General features: G+C 36.3%; 4 protein-coding genes, 1 long non-coding RNA gene and 1 pseudogene across 8 annotated transcripts; 5 read left to right on the top strand and 1 right to left on the bottom strand.

The window, feature by feature from the left end:
• The first annotated feature begins 505 nt into the window (after positions 1 to 505).
• LOC104716750 (pentatricopeptide repeat-containing protein At4g33990-like) lies at positions 506 to 4,281 on the top strand. 3 transcript variants are annotated; one of them, XM_087470607.1, is made up of 3 exons: positions 506 to 636; positions 1,124 to 1,301; positions 1,388 to 4,281. In XM_087470607.1, exons 2-3 carry the CDS (start codon positions 1,294 to 1,296, stop codon positions 3,831 to 3,833), a joined length of 2,454 nt encoding a protein of 817 aa, XP_087326733.1. In that variant the 5' UTR covers positions 506 to 636; positions 1,124 to 1,293; the 3' UTR covers positions 3,834 to 4,281. The 3 variants fall into 3 exon arrangements, with proteins under 3 accessions (XP_087326733.1, XP_010432482.1, XP_087326734.1); XM_010434180.3 differs by lacking the exon at positions 506 to 636 and having other exon boundaries at positions 1,064 to 1,301; XM_087470608.1 differs by lacking the exon at positions 506 to 636 and having other exon boundaries at positions 1,138 to 1,301; positions 1,392 to 4,281.
• An 861-nt stretch (positions 4,282 to 5,142) lies between these two features.
• Positions 5,143 to 5,980, top strand: LOC104716752 (uncharacterized). Its single transcript, XM_010434182.2, has 2 exons — positions 5,143 to 5,648; positions 5,731 to 5,980. Exons 1-2 carry the CDS (start codon positions 5,285 to 5,287, stop codon positions 5,820 to 5,822), a joined length of 456 nt encoding a protein of 151 aa, XP_010432484.1. The 5' UTR covers positions 5,143 to 5,284; the 3' UTR covers positions 5,823 to 5,980.
• A 913-nt stretch (positions 5,981 to 6,893) lies between these two features.
• LOC104716753 (cold-regulated protein 28) lies at positions 6,894 to 9,467 on the top strand. Its single transcript, XM_010434183.2, has 5 exons — positions 6,894 to 7,269; positions 8,059 to 8,220; positions 8,306 to 8,498; positions 8,910 to 9,025; positions 9,109 to 9,467. Exons 1-5 carry the CDS (start codon positions 7,108 to 7,110, stop codon positions 9,142 to 9,144), a joined length of 669 nt encoding a protein of 222 aa, XP_010432485.1. The 5' UTR covers positions 6,894 to 7,107; the 3' UTR covers positions 9,145 to 9,467.
• Positions 9,468 to 10,145: 678 nt separating this feature from the next.
• On the top strand, positions 10,146 to 12,961 carry LOC104716754 (pollen-specific leucine-rich repeat extensin-like protein 4 pseudogene; annotated as a pseudogene). Its single transcript, XR_015568878.1, has one exon. The product of XR_015568878.1 is annotated as a pollen-specific leucine-rich repeat extensin-like protein 4 pseudogene (transcript).
• Positions 12,962 to 15,232: 2,271 nt separating this feature from the next.
• On the top strand, positions 15,233 to 16,046 carry LOC104716755 (uncharacterized). Its single transcript, XR_756138.3, has 2 exons — positions 15,233 to 15,558; positions 15,660 to 16,046. It is a non-coding gene; the product is annotated as an uncharacterized LOC104716755 (long non-coding RNA).
• Positions 16,047 to 17,918: 1,872 nt separating this feature from the next.
• Positions 17,919 to 18,514, bottom strand: LOC109127022 (uncharacterized). Its single transcript, XM_019231083.2, has one exon. The coding sequence runs from the start codon at positions 18,390 to 18,392 to the stop codon at positions 18,186 to 18,188; it is 207 nt and encodes a 68-aa protein (XP_019086628.1). The 5' UTR covers positions 18,393 to 18,514; the 3' UTR covers positions 17,919 to 18,185.
• Between the last annotated feature and the right edge of the window lie 500 nt (positions 18,515 to 19,014).

The raw sequence follows: 19,014 nt of genomic DNA on the forward strand, positions 1-19,014 counted from the left end.
TCACGATGCAAATTATTAAAATATAACAAAAACTTATGGTTTGAAGAAAGCTTCGAGGCAAAGAAAGATTGTGAGTCCAATATGTAATACTAAATCCTTTTAATTTGTTTTCTTAAAAAGAACTATTTTCATAGTAAATGCATGTGAAGTGAATGGTTGCATTGTACTCTTACACGCAATCCAATTCCAAACCATGTGGTCTGGATCAATTGGTTCTCACTTCTCAATGGAAGAGAATATAGTTGTCAGTTATTGGCTCTGCTTGAGCAACGTATGTCAGACAGATTACTTTGGCTAAACAAGATTTCCTCTTTGGCTAAACAATATAGTTGTCAATTATGTTCCTCTTTACATTCTCCATAATTGCTTAGAACTACAAACACTCTCCGTCTAGGCAACGGCTATATACTATTTGGGCTACACCCATCTACCAAACAATTTGGGCCTTATTGGACTCAAATCTTAGTTACCTTATTTAGCGTTTTTTTTTGTTTTTTCAAGTTTTGTGGTTAGACCGTACAATTTACAAATTAAACCGGGTTCTAATTAAATCCCAAAAACGCAATTAAAGAAGAAAAATCTATGAACCGGTCGATCGATTTCAACTAAAATCCTGACGGTCGTCTCTAAGGGGAGGTATTGGTTTATGATTTAGAAAGAATTTTAATGACTTTATGTTCTTGCTGATTGTTAGAATCATAGAAAATTGAAAGTTAAAAATGAAGGATTCTAAGAGATTGTTTAGGAAGTTTTTTAAAATCTTGATGATTTGTTTTTTCTAATCTTGTAAAATCTTTCTATTTGATGAAAGATTTTTCATGACTTTTGTTATGAAGGAAATGATATAAAATCTTAAACCAATAACATAAATTTGAATTCATTAACAATCTAAGATTCTTTTGTTTTACTTGAATAACATAAAATTTTTAATGACTTTATAAAACTCTTAATCCAATAACACTAGATTTATCAAGATTTTAGATAACTTTTTACAAATCCACAACCAATAACACCAAATTTTTAAAGAGTTTTTAAAAGTCTTGATTGAATAACAACATATTTTACCAAACTTTTAAAGTCATTAAAATTCTTTCTAAATCCTAAACCAATACCTCTCCTAAAGCCTCCGTCGGACTTTTCAGTTCACCTTCGCAATATCGCCTCTCTGACTCATTCAACCACCATCTCTACTAATTCACTCACTCATCACTATTCGTGAGTTTGATAATCTTGTGTGAGTTAATAATCCTAAAGGAGTCGTCGGAAGGTTTCAAGAGCCCCCTGATTGTATGTATGTTGAGGTACATAAATGAAATCAATTTCCTCTGAATATTCTCATCTTCCCTCGAAAATTTAATGAAAAATTTGGAACCTTTTTACTGTTCAGACAGGTTCCGACCTGCAAAGGTGGGCGCTTTAAAGGAGTTTTGAAGTCCGTCGGAGCTGTAGTTCGAGATTTTTCAGTATCTGCAAATGCTTTGCAAGAGCGTGTGAATGGTTGGAATGAAAGTAAAGAGATTGATGATGTCCACACACTTTTCAGATACTGCACTAATTTGCAGTCAGCGAAATGCCTTCACGCACGTCTCGTTGTATCTGAATCGATCCGAAACGTTTGTATCTCAGCTAAACTTGTTAATCACTACTGTTATCTTGGGAACGTTGCGTTGGCTAGGCATACGTTTGATCATATCGAGAACAGAGATGTTTATGCTTGGAATTCGATGATCTCTGGTTATAGCCGTGCGGGAGATTCTTCAGGGGTTATTAGGTGTTTTAGTCTGTTTATGTCGAGTTCTGGACTTGGACCTGATTACCGAACTTTCCCTTCGGTTTTGAAAGCTTGTAGGAATGTGATTGATGGGGATAAGATTCATTGCTTAGCTTTGAAGTTTGGGTTTTTGTGGGATGTCTACGTTGCTGCGTCGCTGATTCATTTGTATTGTCGGTATGGAGTGGTGGGTAATGCACGCAGGCTGTTTGATGTAATGCCTGTTCGAGATATGGGTTCTTGGAATGCGATGATTTCAGGGTATTGTCAAAGTGGGAATGCTAAAGAGGCGTTGGCTTTGTCTGATGGGTTGAGAGCTATGGATTCAGTTACTGTTGTAAGTCTCCTTTCGGCTTGCACAGAAGCTGGTGATTTTAATAGAGGAGTTACGATTCATTCGTACTCGATCAAACATGGACTGGAGTCTGAGTTGTTTGTCTCCAACAAGCTGATTGATCTGTATGCTGAGTTTGGTAGCCTTAGGGATTGTCAGAAGGTTTTTGACAGGATGATTGTGAGAGATTTGATTTCTTGGAATTCCATTATTAAGGCTTACGTGCTGAATGAGCAGCCGCTTAGAGCGATTTATCTGTTTCAGGAGATGAGGTTAAGTAGAGTTCAACCAGATTGCCTTACTTTGATTTGTTTGGCTTCTGTACTTGCGCAGTTAGGGGACATTCGTGCTTGTGGATCTGTGTTGGGTTTCACTTTGAGGAAAGGCTGGTTCTTGGAAGATGTTACCATTGGAAATGCAGTTGTGGTTATGTATGCAAAACTAGGCCTTGTAGATTTAGCGAGAGCAGTGTTTAATTGGCTCCCGAATAAAGATGTCATTTCGTGGAATACTATAATATCTGGTTATTCGCAGAATGGTTTTGCTAGTGAAGCAATGGAAATGTATAACGTAATGGAGGAAGAAGGTGGAGAGATAGTTCCTAACCAAGGGACTTGGGTGAGCGTTTTGCCTGCTTGTGCTCAGGCTGGAGCATTGCGTCAAGGTATGAAACTCCATGGTCGTCTCTTGAAGAACGGTCTTTATTTGGATGTTTTTGTTGGCACAAGCCTTGCTGATATGTATGGAAAATGTGGACGACTAGAGGATGCACTCTCTTTGTTTTATCAAATCCCGAGAGTCAACTCGGTACCATGGAACACCCTAATAGCGTGTCATGGGTTTCATGGGCATGGGAAGAAAGCAGTGATGCTGTTTAGAGACATGCTTGACGAAGGAGTGAAACCAGATCACATTACATTTGTGACTCTGTTGTCAGCTTGTAGCCATTCTGGGCTAGTAGACGAAGGTCAATGGTGCTTTGATATGATGCAAACAGATTATGGCATAACACCGAGCTTGAAACACTACGGTTGTATGGTAGATTTGTTTGGTCGAGCTGGTCAGTTAGAAACCGCGTTTAACTTTATAAGAAGCATGCCACTTCAGCCTGATGCATCTATTTGGGGAACTCTTCTCAGCGCTTGTAGAGTCCATGGAAACATCGATCTGGGAAAAGTTGCATCTGAACATTTGTTCGAGGTTGATCCCGAGCATGTTGGCTATCACGTTCTATTGTCAAACATGTATGCTACTGCTGGAAAATGGGAAGGAGTTGATACAATAAGGTCCATGGCCCGAGGGAAAGGTTTGAGGAAAACACCGGGTTGGAGCTCGATGGAAGTAAACAACAAAGTAGAAGTCTTTTACACGGGAAACCAAACACATCCAATGTATGAAGAGATATACAGAGAATTAACAGCATTACACGCGAAACTGAAGATGGTTGGATATGTACCGGATCATAGATTTGTGTTGCAGGATGTTGAAGACGATGAAAAAGAGCATATCCTCATGAGGCATAGTGAAAGATTGGCTATTGCATTTGCACTTATCGCCACTCCTGCAAAGACAACGATTCAGATCTTCAAGAATCTCAGGGTATGCGGTGATTGCCATAGCGTAACAAAGTTCATATCAAGAATCACTGAGAGAGAGATCATTGTGAGGGATTCAAACCGGTTTCATCATTTCAAGGATGGAGTCTGCTCTTGTGGTGATTACTGGTGATATTTTTTTTTGAAAAACCAATGCCACTGTATTCAAATCAAACCGGTTCCAATCAATTTTGAACCAGGTTTATATATATATCTCTGGTCAAGGAAGACTTTGGGTGGGAAAAAGATTCCAACTTTGCTTACGAAGGTTAAGTCACAACAAAGAAAGCTTCTTTATTTCGGCAATGGGCACAGCCTGTCTTAGTCATGTGGACAGCTTGTGGTTTACTTTAGCAGAAAGTCACTCGGCAAAGGACGAGACGTGTGAACGGTTTCAATCGTTGAATCCTCTCAAATCTTTTGGTTCTACTATAAATTATTGGGTTACAGAAAAGATGGCACTTTGTTTTTGTTTTTTCTTTGTGCTTAATAAATCTATTGAGAATTCATTTTTTTTTGTTCAAACAATGTAATCAGTCTTTTAATTAGTGTGTCGGAGGAAATAATTGCGTTTAAACACACATCAAAGTTGGTGGTAATCGTTTAATGAAACATCTAATGACTTTTATTTTTTTAGGTTGTAATCGATTTTTCTTCTTAAAATAAGGCGACTTTAAGAAATAAACATGACAACTCCAAATCATTTTTATTGAATTTATAAAATTTCAACAACAACCCTAATAATTATTGATAGAGAGAATGAGAAAACATTACTACTAGTACTTTAATGGCCACGTTTGTTGAAGACTTAAAAAAATGTTACCAGCCGTGGACCGGATCCGGTTGACCCAAAATGGATACTTTTGTCAGAGAGACTCAGAGTCTCTATTTCTCTGTTAATTCTCATTTTCACTTTTTTTTTGTGTAAGCGATGTCACTGTTTGATTCTACTATGTAATGATAAAGTGAATTTTAATTGTGTAAGTCGAGGCATACAGAATTGTTTTGTCGAGTTTCATATTTTGGTCCTCGTCTTTTTCTTTCTTCTGTTTGAGCACTTTACAAAAAGAAGAAGCAATTCATGCAGTTCTAAATTGTATATTTTACTACTAAAGTCAGTCATGGTGACCTTCTACTAATTAAAGTAGTAAAAGATTGGTAATGTAAATCTAGAAATTTTCAGAATGTGGTAATGTAATAAACGATCAAAACAAACTTATAGTACTGTAATTACATTTTAGTAGACATGATGATGACATCTAAGTAAATGGTAAAAAAGAAAAGGTAAACAAATCAAATTCAAATATTAGAGGAAATCTTTCTCATTTATGAAAATTATATTTCCATTTATCAAACAAGCCATGCCAATTTTAGTTAAAACCAAAAATTAAAAGAAATCGGAAAACATGGTAATTTAACATTTTATGCTAATAAAATAAATTAATTAAGTGTGTATATATATAAAAGAAGTGCTTTGCACGCGTTTTTGCCGTACAGATTTAAAACACCATAAAAAAAAAAAAAAAAAAAAAAAAAAGAGATTAACCCCAAACAAAGGAAAAAAAAAACCTAGCCGCTTTGAAAATGTCGAAACGATTTGCACCACCGCCTAAACCGCTAGTAAAGCAACATTCATGGTCGCCAGACGCAGATAGAGAAGAAGCTTGGCTAAAGAAAAAGGGAAAACGGCCATCGGGGCGACTTGGTAGGAGTAAAAGCGTGTCGGACGAAGATCTTGAAGAGCTCAAGGGATGTATCGAGCTTGGATTCGGATTCGAGCCGGATTCGCCTGATTTAGATCCGAGACTATCTGAAACTCTACCAGCTCTTGGTTTATATTGCGCCGTTAATAAACAGTATAGTAACAGATTGTCACGAACATCGTCTCTTTCGTCGATCGCATCGGAAGGTGAAGTCAGCAATTCGAGCACGACGATCGTTGATCAAGGTATGTGTGAATTTTTGAATTTTCTGAAATCTCTTTTTTTTTTTTTTTTTTTTAATGATCTGACGGTGGAGAATTGAAAAAGGTGATGATCCGGAGACGATGAAGCTGAGGTTGAAGCAATGGGCTCAGGTGGTTGCTTGTTCGGTGCGACAATTCTCCGGCGAACCAAATTGATGTTTTCCAATTATGATTAAATGAATTTACTTCTACCATTAAATGAAATTATTATCGCTTGTTTGTTCTGATGTGATGTACAGAGGAATGGCAATTTTGTAATATAGATATATGATTTTAGAAATTCAAATTTTAGAAGCTAATATGGTTAACCAAAATTATAATTTTACTTCTTTCTCCAGTATGTTTTTTTGTTTGCTAATCATATTGTGTGTGTGTGGTAAGAGCCGATTAATGTGGTACTATGTTATATGAATTGTGAATTGGTTGGAAGAATTGTATTTTTTATTTTTCTTTCTCAAACTATTAAAGATATGGATCAAAGGCCTCAAAGCCTTATAGACATATGTATATATATATCTTCAAGTATCACAATTTTGGTTTTTCTTTTGTACGTCAACAAAAAAGGTCCGGCCGTGCATACAATTATTTTTGGAATCGAGACAATAACCTGTTACATTAGTCTTTTGGGGTCGCAATAAGTTAAGCTCCTCTCCGTTGCTACTGTTCCAATTTGAAACTTATTAGTTCTTTTTGGTATGCCGATATCACAAGTGTTTCAGTTTTGATGTCATTTTACAATGAATGTCCGTCGTGTATATGTGGACGGTTGATCGGCTATTTCGTGAAGTTCACAAAATCGTAGCATTTGTTAGTTTGTTACTATGACTTTGGAGTTCAGAGTTCAGAAAATACTTTGTTAAGTTTTTAAATGATACTGCACCATGTTGCAAATTTATTTTTATTAATCAGAGATTAGTCACCTCAAGAAATATTTAGCGTCTGTTCACATACATTGCAAGGATTCTACGATGAGGATGTCATGCTTTAATAGTTTAAAGTATATGAATATTACCAACATTCCCAAAACACGGTATAAAAAAAGATTAAAAGATCCCTTTTAACAACAACTACGTAACTGTTATGGTCAAGTGGTGTTTTCAATTCTACATAATTATCTTGAGTGATTTAAGTGAAAACACGAGATTGTTGCATATTTGTATTAAGATATTTTTATCAGCCACCCTGATGACGTGGCATACTATAACACGTGTAAAAGCGACGCCATGTGGATATTTTCTCTTTCTCTCTTTTTTTTTTCCTTTTTCATCTCTCTCTTTCTATTTCTTCTTCATTCTCGTTACCCTCTCTCTCTCTCTCTCTCTCTCTCTCTTTAAGGTCTCTTTGGCTCTTTCGTAGAAGAACCATTTTTTTTAATCCTAAGGAGAGACGACGCAGATATTATCATTAGTTTTCTTTTGTTTAGGAATCAGAGAGAGGAACGATGGAGAATGATTTCAGGGTGAATATTGTTTCTTTGGAGATGGATCGTGGCGCTGCGGAGGAGGCGTCTTCTGAATCTCATCAGAGCGAGTCGACTCTATCCAACTCGCTCGAGTCCGGTGTCACCGCTGATACCTCTCGTTGCGATGCTGATTCGAAACTGGTAAAAAACCATCACAAAATCTTCCTCTTTGCTTCCCTTTCTAGGTCTCGTTTTTGATTTTTCTATATTATAGTTAGGAGAGTTTCTTAGAATTTGAACTTAGATTCGTATATTAGAAGGAAAAAAAAATAAAAAATTATACTATATTTTTCTGCTTCTATGGAGATTTTTAGATATTTTTTTTCGTAATGAAATTAGTAAAAAACACACAAACCAAAAATATCTTTGCTTTTTTGGTTTGTTCGTATCGATTTGGAAACTAATTTATTTATGTTAGCTTTTGGTGTTGTTATATATGGGAAGGAAACTTCAGATCTGTTTTACACAGGTTTGTATTCTAAATGCGATTGCTTTGGGTTTCTTTTGTCCCCCCTTATTAGCACAACAAGATGATTTCAAATTTTTCAACAACTCTTTGGACGCCGAGGCTAATCTCTTTGCCTAATCTGATGATCTTGAGATCTATAATTTACCCCTTCAGATATGTATCAATCATAATCCATTTCCAACGGCCAATTCGAAAAATCCTTGCTTTTAAACTAGTAATTATAGTTGGTGATTTGTGGTTGGTACATATACACATACCACACTTTTTTTCATTGTTTGATATGCCTTTGGCTTATTATTGCAATCCTTTTACTAATGCGTTGTGCCAATGAAGTTCTTCTTACATTGTGCGGTAAAAAGTTAAGACTTGTTTCTTTTTTTTTGTTGCAGCTGATTGTAAAATTGGTTGACTAAGTGTGTTGTCTAATGGTTTATTAACATCATTCTCGTTTCCTTTTGCAGGATGAATGTGCTGAGTGGACGAATGAGAAACACAACTCATATCTCGATTATTTGGAGAACTCCTTTGTTAGGCAGTTGTATTCCTTCCTTGGAGGAGAGAATCAGAAGAGACTTTCTAGAACTCGTGATGTGCCGTCTAACTCTCCCAAATCCACTGATCAGGTTCGCGGATTCTCTTGCTATTTCTTTTATGACCTCGTTTGTTCTGTAATCCTTTAGTGAAACTGACAACATTCTTGTTTTGCAGTTTACTGTCTTACAAAATGGCTGCTGGCAAAAGGTTAACTTTGGAAAGAAACTAGCTCATTCCGAGGCGTCTTCTGAGTTTCGTTCTCAAAAAAATACATTAAGAAGCAAGCCTCAAAATTCCAACGGAAACGGTACCTTGGGAACTGCTGTCCAATGTTCAAGGACATGTCATGAAGAAACCAAACACTCAGGTATCCTTTGCTTACCTCGTTTAGTCGAACCCCCTCATGATGAGTTATACGTTTGGCATCTTCCCTTTTTGTCCTTTTCTTCTTCTTATGGTCTTGTACCCAATTAGACTATACTATGTTCATATTGTAAAATCTATTTTAGAATTAGGCGAAAACTTTTGATTAAGTCAGTCCTTAAGTTAACTCTGCATTGGCTTTTAGAAGGCTTTGGTGCTGAACATAGAGTTGATATGACTTGAGGATAATCAAAGAAGTGAAGGACATGTATATGAGATCTGGTCTGCTATCTATTTATCACCCAACCCACACATGAATGTCTTTTGCTTAGAACTTGTGTGCTCGTCTCTCCCTGATGGTAAAATTATGTCTAGTCTAAACTCTGGCCTCCATTGATTTTTCTTCTATCTACAGAGGCGTCAGGTCAAAATTTCAGAGAAGAAGAAGATGAAGAAGAGGAGAAGGGAGAGGTTAGCAGAAAACGCGAAAGAGAAGCAAACAACGATGATAGCTCATTGAAGGAGGACCAGGTAAATATAGATAAAGATCACATACCAAACAACGTCACTTGTGTTGGTGAAGTTTTGCTAAAGAAGCTGCTACATATTCTCAGGTTGTGCCGGTAAGGATGGTGAAGCCCAGAATGTGAAAGCTTTAGGAAGTGTAGATGAATTACTATGAATAGAGATAAAGAATAGAAAGTGTGGGTGACGAATGTGGAGAGGGTTTTGTTTGTTGTATAGAGTGAGGCTAAAGAGAGCCTTATAAAGGGATCTAATGGGATGGAAATAGCATTGGTTTTTTGTGTCTCTTAAATATTGTCTATGCTAACTAGGAAATATTTGGTAGTATTAGTATGATCGGCAAATTTAAATTCTTTTTTTATTTATTTCATATATCATATATACTTTACACCTTCTAGAACATTGTTTCTTTTTTCAAAATGAAATTTATAAATTCTTTTAGTAGTAATTGATTATTTTCTCATCTTACTGTCAAGGTAAATTTACCTTAGAAACATGTACACAATTACAGAACTTATGTCTAGTAAAATGTAACGATTTGCCACGGGGAATGGTATTATACTGCATAGTAATGCGATTTTTTATTTGGATGGCGTTTTATGCGATAAGTTATTGACATGTATAGTCTAACGATTTATATTAGCAATTTAGCCATTCATATTAGCGGAAGTGCAAATTTTTAACCCTTCAGTGAAGTTTGTAAGGATCATGGACTAAACAAGGACGACGTAATCGATGAAATTGCAAGTATAGGAAATGAAAATGTTTGATACTTTTGTTTTCACATCATTCTTAGAAAAAGATTTTTAACTAAGAATTTTTTGGTCATTCTAGGGAATTTGAAATGTTTAGAATAGAGAAGAAACTGCTTATGAGAAAAAGCCAAGGGAGCTCTTGTGAAGAAACATTGAATTTACCATTGTTTGTGTCTTGATCCCTTGGATTTGCATATAAACATCGTTCGTAATCCCTCAGGGGAGGTATCTTGCAGCACACGTGAACTGGTGAGAGACAAATAGGGTTTGTGTCATTGCGTGATGTTCGGTAATGAATCATCTGCCTCTCGTTTTTTGAAGGATGTGTCCTATAATAGTGACCGGTTTTGATTTAGAGAGTCTGCTTTAGCTTTTTTACTTGTTTCTTTTAACCACCATTTCTATTATTGATAATATGTCCTCCGGATCTGAAGCAAAATCCTTAAAATCAAGAGTTGGCCTAATTATAGAAAAAGTATGTTAAGGGAAACCGTTGGTGATTTCAAAATGAAAAACCGTTAGCTTATCAATATAATACAGCTTTGTGTCCTCCTCGAACCCTCTCATGCCCTTCTATAAGCAGCCTTGGGCCTTTTCCAAGGTTTTTGTTTTAGCCATGGCTAAACCTCCGTCCTTTGGCTGCTGCTTCTTCCTCTTATTCTTCTCCTTCTTATCTTCTTCCTTTGTCACATTTGCCTTAACCGATACAGAAGCTGCCTTCATTGTGCAGCGACAGCTCTTAATGTTACCAGAGAATGGCGAACTTCCTGATGACATTGAATACGAGGTTGATCTCAAGGCTACATTTGCCAACACAAGGCTCAAGAAAGCTTACATAGCTCTTCAGGCTTTGAAAAAGGCAATATATTCAGACCCGTTTAACACCACGGGAAACTGGCATGGGTCGCACGTATGTAGCTACACCGGTGTGGTTTGTGCGCCAGCTCTTGATGATTCTGAGGTCACGGTTGTAGCTGGTGTTGACCTCAACGGTGCGGATATCGCAGGGCATTTGCCTGCTGAGCTTGGTTTGATGACGGATGTTGCTATGTTCCATTTGAATTCAAACCGGTTTTGCGGGATTATACCTAAAAGCTTTGAGAAGCTGAAGCTAATGCACGAATTCGATGTCAGTAACAACCGTTTCGTTGGATCTTTCCCTAACGTCGTCCTCTCTTGGCCTGATGTCAAATACTTCGACCTTAGGTTCAACGATTTCGAAGGTCAAGTCCCTCCTGAGCTTTTCAAGAAACAACTCGACGCCATTTTCTTGAACAACAATAGATTCACCTCGGTGATTCCTGAATCTCTAGGGGAATCTCCGGCCTCGGTTGTGACTTTTGCTAACAACAAATTCACTGGTTGTATCCCTAAGAGTATCGGCAATATGAAGAATCTCAACGAGATTGTCTTTATGGACAATGCTTTGGGAGGTTGTTTTCCGTCCGAAATCGGCAAGTTATCGAATGTAACAGTTTTCGATGCAAGCAAGAACTCGTTCATTGGTCGTCTCCCGACTAGCTTTGTCGGGTTGACCGGTGTGGAGGAATTTGATATCTCCGGGAACAAACTCACAGGACTTGTACCGGATAACATTTGCAAGTTGCCTAATTTGGTGAACTTCACTTACTCGTACAATTACTTCAATGGACAAGGTGGTTCGTGTGTTCCAGGTGGTGCTCGCAAGGAAATTGCATTGGACGACACACGTAATTGCTTGCCTGCTCGACCTGACCAACGATCTTCCCAGGAATGTGCTGTCGTGATTAACCGCCCAGTTGATTGTAGCAAGGACAAGTGTGCTGGTGGCGGAGGTGATGGCTCTTCAACTCCATCGGAACCATCGCCGGTTCCATCTACGCCGGTTCACAAACCATCGCCAGTTCCAACTACACCGGTTCACGAACCATCGCCAGTATACAAACCATCGCCGTTTCCAACTACGCCGGTTCACAAACCAGCGCCAGTTCCAACTACTCCGGTTCAAAAACCATCGCCGGTTCACAAACCATCTCCAGTTCCAACTCCGGCAGTTCCATCTCGGCCGGTTCAAAAACCACAACCGCCAAAAGAGTCACCGCAACCGGATGATCCTTATGATCAATCTCCAGTGACGAAAAGGCGCAGCCCTCCTCCACCTCAATCACAACCTCCGCTGGTTCATTCTCCGCCTCCGGCTCCGGTCAACTCTCCACCACCACAAGTATACTCACCTCCGCCTCCGGCTCCTGTGCACTCTCCGCCACCACCGGTACACTCTCCACCACCGCCGGTGCACTCTCCGCCACCACCGGTTCAATCTCCGCCACCGCCTGTTCACTCTCCACCACCGCCGGTGTATTCGCCACCGCCGCCGCCTGTCTACTCTCCCCCACCTCCACCGGTGTATTCGCCACCGCCGCCGCCTGTCTACTCTCCCCCACCTCCCGTCTTTTCGCCACCGCCGCCAATCTACTCCCCGCCGCCACCACCGGTCCATTCGCCACCGCCACCTGTTCACTCGCCACCACCCCCTCCGGTTCACTCCCCGCCGCCACCGGTTCACTCTCCGCCGCCACCAGCACCTGTTAACTCACCGCCACCACCGGTCTTGTCTCCTCCAGCTAACCCGCCAAAGGCCAGTCCACCACAACAGACACCAGTCAAACCGTCGCCATCGCCAGTCCAACCTTCACCAACACCAACGGTCTTTTCGCCACCGCCGTCACAATCTCCGCCAAGACCACCGAAGATCAACTCCCCAACGGCTCAAGCACCAGCTCCAAGTGATGATGATTTCACCATACCAACGTTCATCGGCCACCAATACGCATCCCCACCGCCGCCAATGTTCCCAGGCTACTAATATCAGTCGGAAGAGAAAAGAAGAAGAAGAAGTCTATATATGAGTAGCAGCAGCTCTGCATCGTCTTTGGACTATTTTGTAAACAAATAAGAAAAAAATTGAGGAAGAAGAAGAGAAACGGTAAAAAAGAAGATGCAAAAAAAGAAAGAAGGGTAATGTAAAAAGAGTTGTTGTTGTTACAACAGGTCGCATATATTTATTTTGTACATCACAACTTCTTATGGTCGATTAAACTTCTAAGCAAAAGAGTTTGTTTTCACACTCTTCTCTTCTTCTAAGTTACTATCTAATGGTTTATCATTTTAGTAACTCTTTTTACCTATGAATGAACTTTGGAACAAACCAACTAGCAAGATCGATTTTTCTTAACAACTGATTAAATTAAAAGTCTCAGCGTCGAGTTATATTACAAAAAAAAAAAAAAGTGAAAAACAATAAGAGAACTCCCGTAGTGAAACTGAAAATTGACTTGTTATTATTGGGCCTAAAGCTGGGCTTATATAACTTTCCTTTCTCATATAAACCCACCCATTTTTAGAAAACAACTTTTCGTAGCCCTATTTATTGGATTCGACAAAGTTACAAAACAAAGAAGAACATTTAGAGAAAGCTTTTTTGTCTTTACGTCAATGACTCTCAAACTGTATCTGCCTCAATTCTCGTCCATGTTCAGTTAGTATCATTAATTGTTTCCGTGACCATCCATCCTCTTTTGGAATTGCAGATATCTGTACGTATTTAATTATTTTATTTTAACAGAATCTTTTTTTTTTTAAATAAAACCAAAAAAGGACTAGATTATTACATAATATGTACTAATATAATGGGTCTGATGGGTGCTGTGCATCAAATTATACAGAAAAACTTAAGTTGTTACTTAATACTTGTAAATAAAAAAAAGTTGTACATAAAAACTATTCAAAAAATTGAAAGTAAAACTTTTGGTAAAGTTTTTGTGATTGATAAATTTTAAAACTGTATATTTGTACAGTTTTGTAAATAGTTACCAATCAGTACCGATATACTCCTTTTAATACTGACATTAATTATATTTTGACCTACTATGTTAAGGGAATCTGATTCGCAACACCTAATCCAATGTCTTAAATCTTAATTGCAACGTTTATTCTCTCGAAATATGAACACACAAAAAATACTTCCTGTCTCTCACAAAGATTAATGTTTTGGGATATTTTTTTGTCCCACAAAGATTGATGTTTTGTTCACTTCAAAAATTAATCATTGAAAATATTTAAATTTTTTGAATTGTTATTGGTTTATATTTTCTTTCTCTACCAAAAAATAATTATAAATTAATTTATAAATAAAAACTAAAATTTTTCTTAATATGTGTGAAAGTGTCAAAACATCAATTTTTGTGAAACAGAGGGAGTACTATTTTAATTGATAAAGACATCACTGTTTTTGTAGTATTATTACCAGCCAACTAACTCATTAATGTGAGATGCTGTTGTGTTACGTTACTTTCATCTTAATATATACTCCCTCCGATCCAAAATACAGTATAGGATGTTTTAACTAAAGCACACAAATTTAGAAAACTTTACTTTTAATAAGTTCAACCAATCAGAAACAATAATGCATAATATAAAATACTCAACTAATCTAAAAGTTGCATAGAAATTTAAAAATATCCTATATTATGAAATAAAAAACTTCTCTAAAACATCTTATATTTTGAAACGGAGGAATCATATTTTTTTGGCATATCGGCATGCACAATTTTGTAATGGTGAATTATGAAAACTTTATTATATACGCATTGCTTTCTGTAGAAACTTGAACTACGTAGTCTGATCTGTTATATGTATGTATGTTTATAATGTTCCGACTGCTTTTGGTTTTTGGGGTTTCAAGTCTCTCTCTACTCTCTAGGATGAGGGATCGATGAATATACGTAGTACAGTACTAGCTTGCAAGGCATGGGCTCGACCAACAAAGCTAGCTAGTTCTCAAGCACTAAACCATTATATTTTGTAACATAATCATCAAATGTGGTATGTATAAAATAAAAATGTCAATCTGATCCGATAGTAAATAATGCAAGCAGAGTCAACTCATCGTAAGCCAACCAACTCGTTTTCAAATGGTCAGCTATGGTCAGGTATCAACTAAATTTTATAATATGTTTCGCAGCAAAAAAAATTAATGTACGTTGAGAAAGACATGACAAGTGCATTAAGTTTTAAGTTAACAACTACTCTCACCCAACTTTAAATAATTGAGTTTGTTCCCACCGGATTAGCTTTTGGTATTTAATTAACGTTTGAAAGATGAAAGTGTTAACTCTCTAACCAGAACTTTCAATACCGAACACTACAAGAAAACATGGTGAAATCCTACCAAATTTCCTACAAAAATTTTGGTAAGAGAATTTTCTTACAAAAGACTTACGAATATTTTACGAAAAACAGTTGTTGTAGGGAATTAGTATGAAATTTTTTACAAACTATAATCGTAAGAAAGTCGTAGGAAATTTCCTACGAAATTCTTTCAAAATCTAGAGTCATAAGAAAATTTGTAAGAAAATGGAAGGAATTAAATAAGAATCAAAGCGGTATAAATTTAATAAGAATTTTTTTTTCCAATTTCCTACAAAAACTGTATCGAAACAATTTCGTAATAAAAATGGTAAGAAACTTTTCTTACCAATTTCTTACTAAATTTATTTCCTACTAATTTCCTGTAAAAAAAAATTACCTTCAGAATTCCTACAAACTAAATAAACCTAATCTATTTTCTCCCCTTAAAAACATTTCACGCCTCCACCCAAACTTAGATCTGGAGGGTATTCGTCTCTTAAATTTTTTTCTTCTTTTGGGTGAGTTCTTCTCTTCGCGTGAAGCGTTGTTGGCAGTTTCTCACTTGATTTGCAGTCACCAGCGTCCTCATCACCAATCTCACGGCTGGATTCACTGGTATGTCTCTTCAGATCTGACCGATCTTCATCGAAAATGTAAATTTGGATCGCTTGTGCTGGAAACCCTTACTTATGTAAATGTATTTGGTTCATTTGCAGAGAAAGTCGCCAAGAACTCCAAGTTTGTCCAACAACACATGCGGTAATTTCTTCATCTTTCGATCAAGGATTCTGTTCCGGAAAAACGTCGCTCTCATGAGCTTAATCCCAGCGGCGGTGTAGCTTGGATAGCGGCTCTGATGTGGTGAGGCCAGTAAGCTGCAGCGAGGAAACTAAAGAATCTATGACAAGGAAGCTAAGGAATCTATGGCAAGGATGGAAATCCTCACAGAGGTGATACTTTCTCCGACATCGGAGATGGGTGGTTTATTTCAGTTTAGGACGGTTTGTAGTCCTAATTAACCATACCAGTTGGATTGATTTGGTTATGTTATATGTTTAAAAGAATAATAATTTGATATAAATGAATTTATATTTCTTTTAGATTAATTATATATATGTATTATTCAAATTAATCATTAATGATAATTTTATTTTTATTCAATTTCGGAATTAATATTATTATTGGAAAAAAATATTTTATATATTATTTATTAATTTGGTAGAAAATCATAGGAATCTCACCAGAATATTTTGGTAGAAAACTAGAAGGAAACATATGGTATGAAAATTGTAATATATATTTGGTAGGAAAATAGTAAGAATGATTTTCTTAGGAATATTTGGTAGGAAAATAGTTAAAAAGTTTTTTTCCATTTTTCTACAAAATTTTTACGAAAACGTTTTGGTAGGAAATTGGTAAAACCGATTTCCTACGAAATTTCTACCAAAACCGATTTTCTTCGGGCTATTACCTCCAACATTTTTTTGTAGGAAAATGTAAGGAAACACGTGTTTCTTTCTACTTTCCTTCGAAATCTGCAGTAGGAAAATCAAATGTTTTCTTGTAGTGTAATCTTAATAAAACTACACTTTCCAAATGAAAAAAAAAAAATAGATATGTACTACATTTTTTTTTTTTTTTGTGTACTACATTTTCCATTTCACCTAAACTACAGCTTCAATTACTTGGACTTTTCATTGGGTTGGATATCAAATTAGATACGTGTGTTATATATAGCGTAAATCTTAGTTCTTAAAAAAAACTTTCAATTTGAAGATTACGAGTTTGAATTTGGAAGGTGAAAAAGAGGAATGAACAAATATGGCAATATATAATTACAACCGTCATCATCTGCAACATGATAAAGACGCATCGTGGTAGACTCTAGATCTTAAACCCAAATCCAATTCACCGGCTGTTGCTATCTTTAGCGTCACCTCACACCTGACACTACACATAATGTTTTTTTTTTTTTTTTTGTTTCTTGGTGATATATAAACCTACCTACATCGCACTGGGGGTCAAAATCTTTCAACCTTAAAACATAATTCGTATTTACGTTGTATTTGATACGTAAAAGTCCTTTCTGTGAGAAGTTTTAATAATCCATCATAAAAATTACAATTGCACCCCTGGAAAAACGTTTTTTATTCATCAGATTTCGTTATAAACTATTCTGCAAGTTATTAATTAATTTACATCTAATGCTAACAATGACAAATTGTATGATTTTATTGCATCAATAATATCCTAATATATAAAAAAAAGTTTTATTGTTTTTCTTAATAATGTAATATTGTAAAGTAGAGATTAAAGAAAAACATTAGATAAGTACATATGTTTAGTACTATTTTCGTGACATACAATGAACTTGGACGCATATGTACTAAACATATATACATATCTTCTCACGGTGAAAGGGATTTATATATATACCCGTTTTCTTTTTTCTTTTTTTTTTGTTCAAAGAAATGTATATACGAAAAACAAGATGAAGATAATGGCCGAAGTATACAAATTACAAAAACAAAAAACTATATTTTAAGTAAACGAACTAAACATTTAAACATGTATATTCCTTAATTACATATGTAAAAAAAAAATCTTTTGAAAATTGTGGAGCTTTGAAGGGGATATTATTGCGAATTATTTTAATAGAGGTAAACCCCAAGACAAGACAATTGCACAAATGCCTAGTTAGTTACTACTGATCATTACGGGGAATATAATGGGATAGTATATATTAACCGATTTAACGAACCATGTTCAGTTTCTACAGTTTTATTTCTTCTTCTTTCCAAATATAAGAAAAAGTCCAGGTTCAAACCCCAGAACACCAAGGCATCTCCCAAGACTAATCAAGATTGCCATGAAGAAGTACATAAGGAAAGAAACATATGAAAACATTAACAATTTTTTTGGTTGAACCTGGACTTAGCTTAGGGGGCAAACTGTTTCCGCTGCACGTCTTAATATTCTTCAACCCAATTGCGTGTATTACTTGGTTTATTATTTTTTATTTTTATCCTGCAAATTGTTTGCTTACACGATATTAATCCAGAAAAAAAAAGAAAGAAAAGAAAAAGAGTTCAATAGAAAGCTGCAAATCTGATTTTTACAAAGTAGAATCAACAAGAGTAACACCTAATTATATATCTACAACCAAAACAAAAAAAAAAGTAATAAAGAAGAAGAAGAAAAGGAGAAAGAAGCAGAATATAAAATTTCATGTTTCTTAATATTCAAGGGAAAAATCCAAAGAGGAATGGAGAAGGGTGAGAAGCGGGATAAGGGACGAGGCCATGGCGGATGAGACGCGGAGGTGTACGAGCACGGTGGTGGTTGAGGTTTTGCCGCATAACAATTTGGACGGCTTCAGCCACCACCACCACGAACTCCATACCTATCTTCATTAGCTCTATACACAGCTCTATCCTTTTTATCACCATTTTTTTTTCTCTGTTTCTTTTTTTCTTCCTTTCTTTTCTTTCAAACTCTCTCTCACTTCATCTTTCTTTCTATTTATTTATATCTATAATCTTCAGATGACGACGTCCCCACTCCAAATGATATTGTTATGTATATAATTTTTTTTGGTTTTGTTTTGTTATGATAGAGACTAACAAAAAAATAGGAAGAATCATTTTGAAATTTTATTCACATGACAAATTTGAAGTTGCCATATATATATATATATATATCTATTATATATTAAATTTATAAGTTTGTAAGATTAATATTTGCAAATTTCTCTAAAAATTTGGGGTATGGAGCGTGTGACTTTTGAACGCTCCGAAAGGACGAGCTTTTTCTTTTAACCCACGCGAGACTCTCTCTCTCTCTCAAAACGACCGACAATATTCAATGAAACGAGATCTGAAATGCATTTACCCGAATTCCGTATTGCACGTATAGTTTAAAAAAAAAAAAAAATTATAGTACTAATGTTTTCACTATTTTTTTAGGCCTCGGCATAAAAACCGTACCCGAATATCCAATCCGGAACCCGATCCGAAAAATCGGATTTGGGTTGGGTACGGGTTTGCCTATAAAACCCTATTGGGTTCTATT

This window comes from Camelina sativa, chromosome 10 (genome assembly GCF_030686135.1).
Source record: "Camelina sativa cultivar CO46 ecotype springtype chromosome 10, ASM3068613v1".
NCBI classification, from domain to species: domain Eukaryota; kingdom Viridiplantae; phylum Streptophyta; class Magnoliopsida; order Brassicales; family Brassicaceae; genus Camelina; species Camelina sativa.

Bases quoted from the DNA above. Each gene is read 5' to 3' on its own strand.
- LOC104716752 (XM_010434182.2), top strand. From the start codon at position 5,285: ATGTCGAAACGATTTGCACCACCGCCTAAACCGCTAGTAAAGCAACAT. The intron at 5,649-5,730 runs GTATGTGTGAAT...GAATTGAAAAAG, and splicing joins CACGACGATCGTTGATCAAG to GTGATGATCCGGAGACGATG.
- LOC104716753 (XM_010434183.2), top strand. From the start codon at position 7,108: ATGGAGAATGATTTCAGGGTGAATATTGTTTCTTTGGAGATGGATCGT. The intron at 7,270-8,058 runs GTAAAAAACCAT...TTCCTTTTGCAG, and splicing joins GCGATGCTGATTCGAAACTG to GATGAATGTGCTGAGTGGAC. The intron at 9,026-9,108 runs GTAAATATAGAT...ACATATTCTCAG, and splicing joins GCTCATTGAAGGAGGACCAG to GTTGTGCCGGTAAGGATGGT.
- LOC109127022 (XM_019231083.2), bottom strand. From the start codon at position 18,392: ATGGTGATAAAAAGGATAGAGCTGTGTATAGAGCTAATGAAGATAGGT.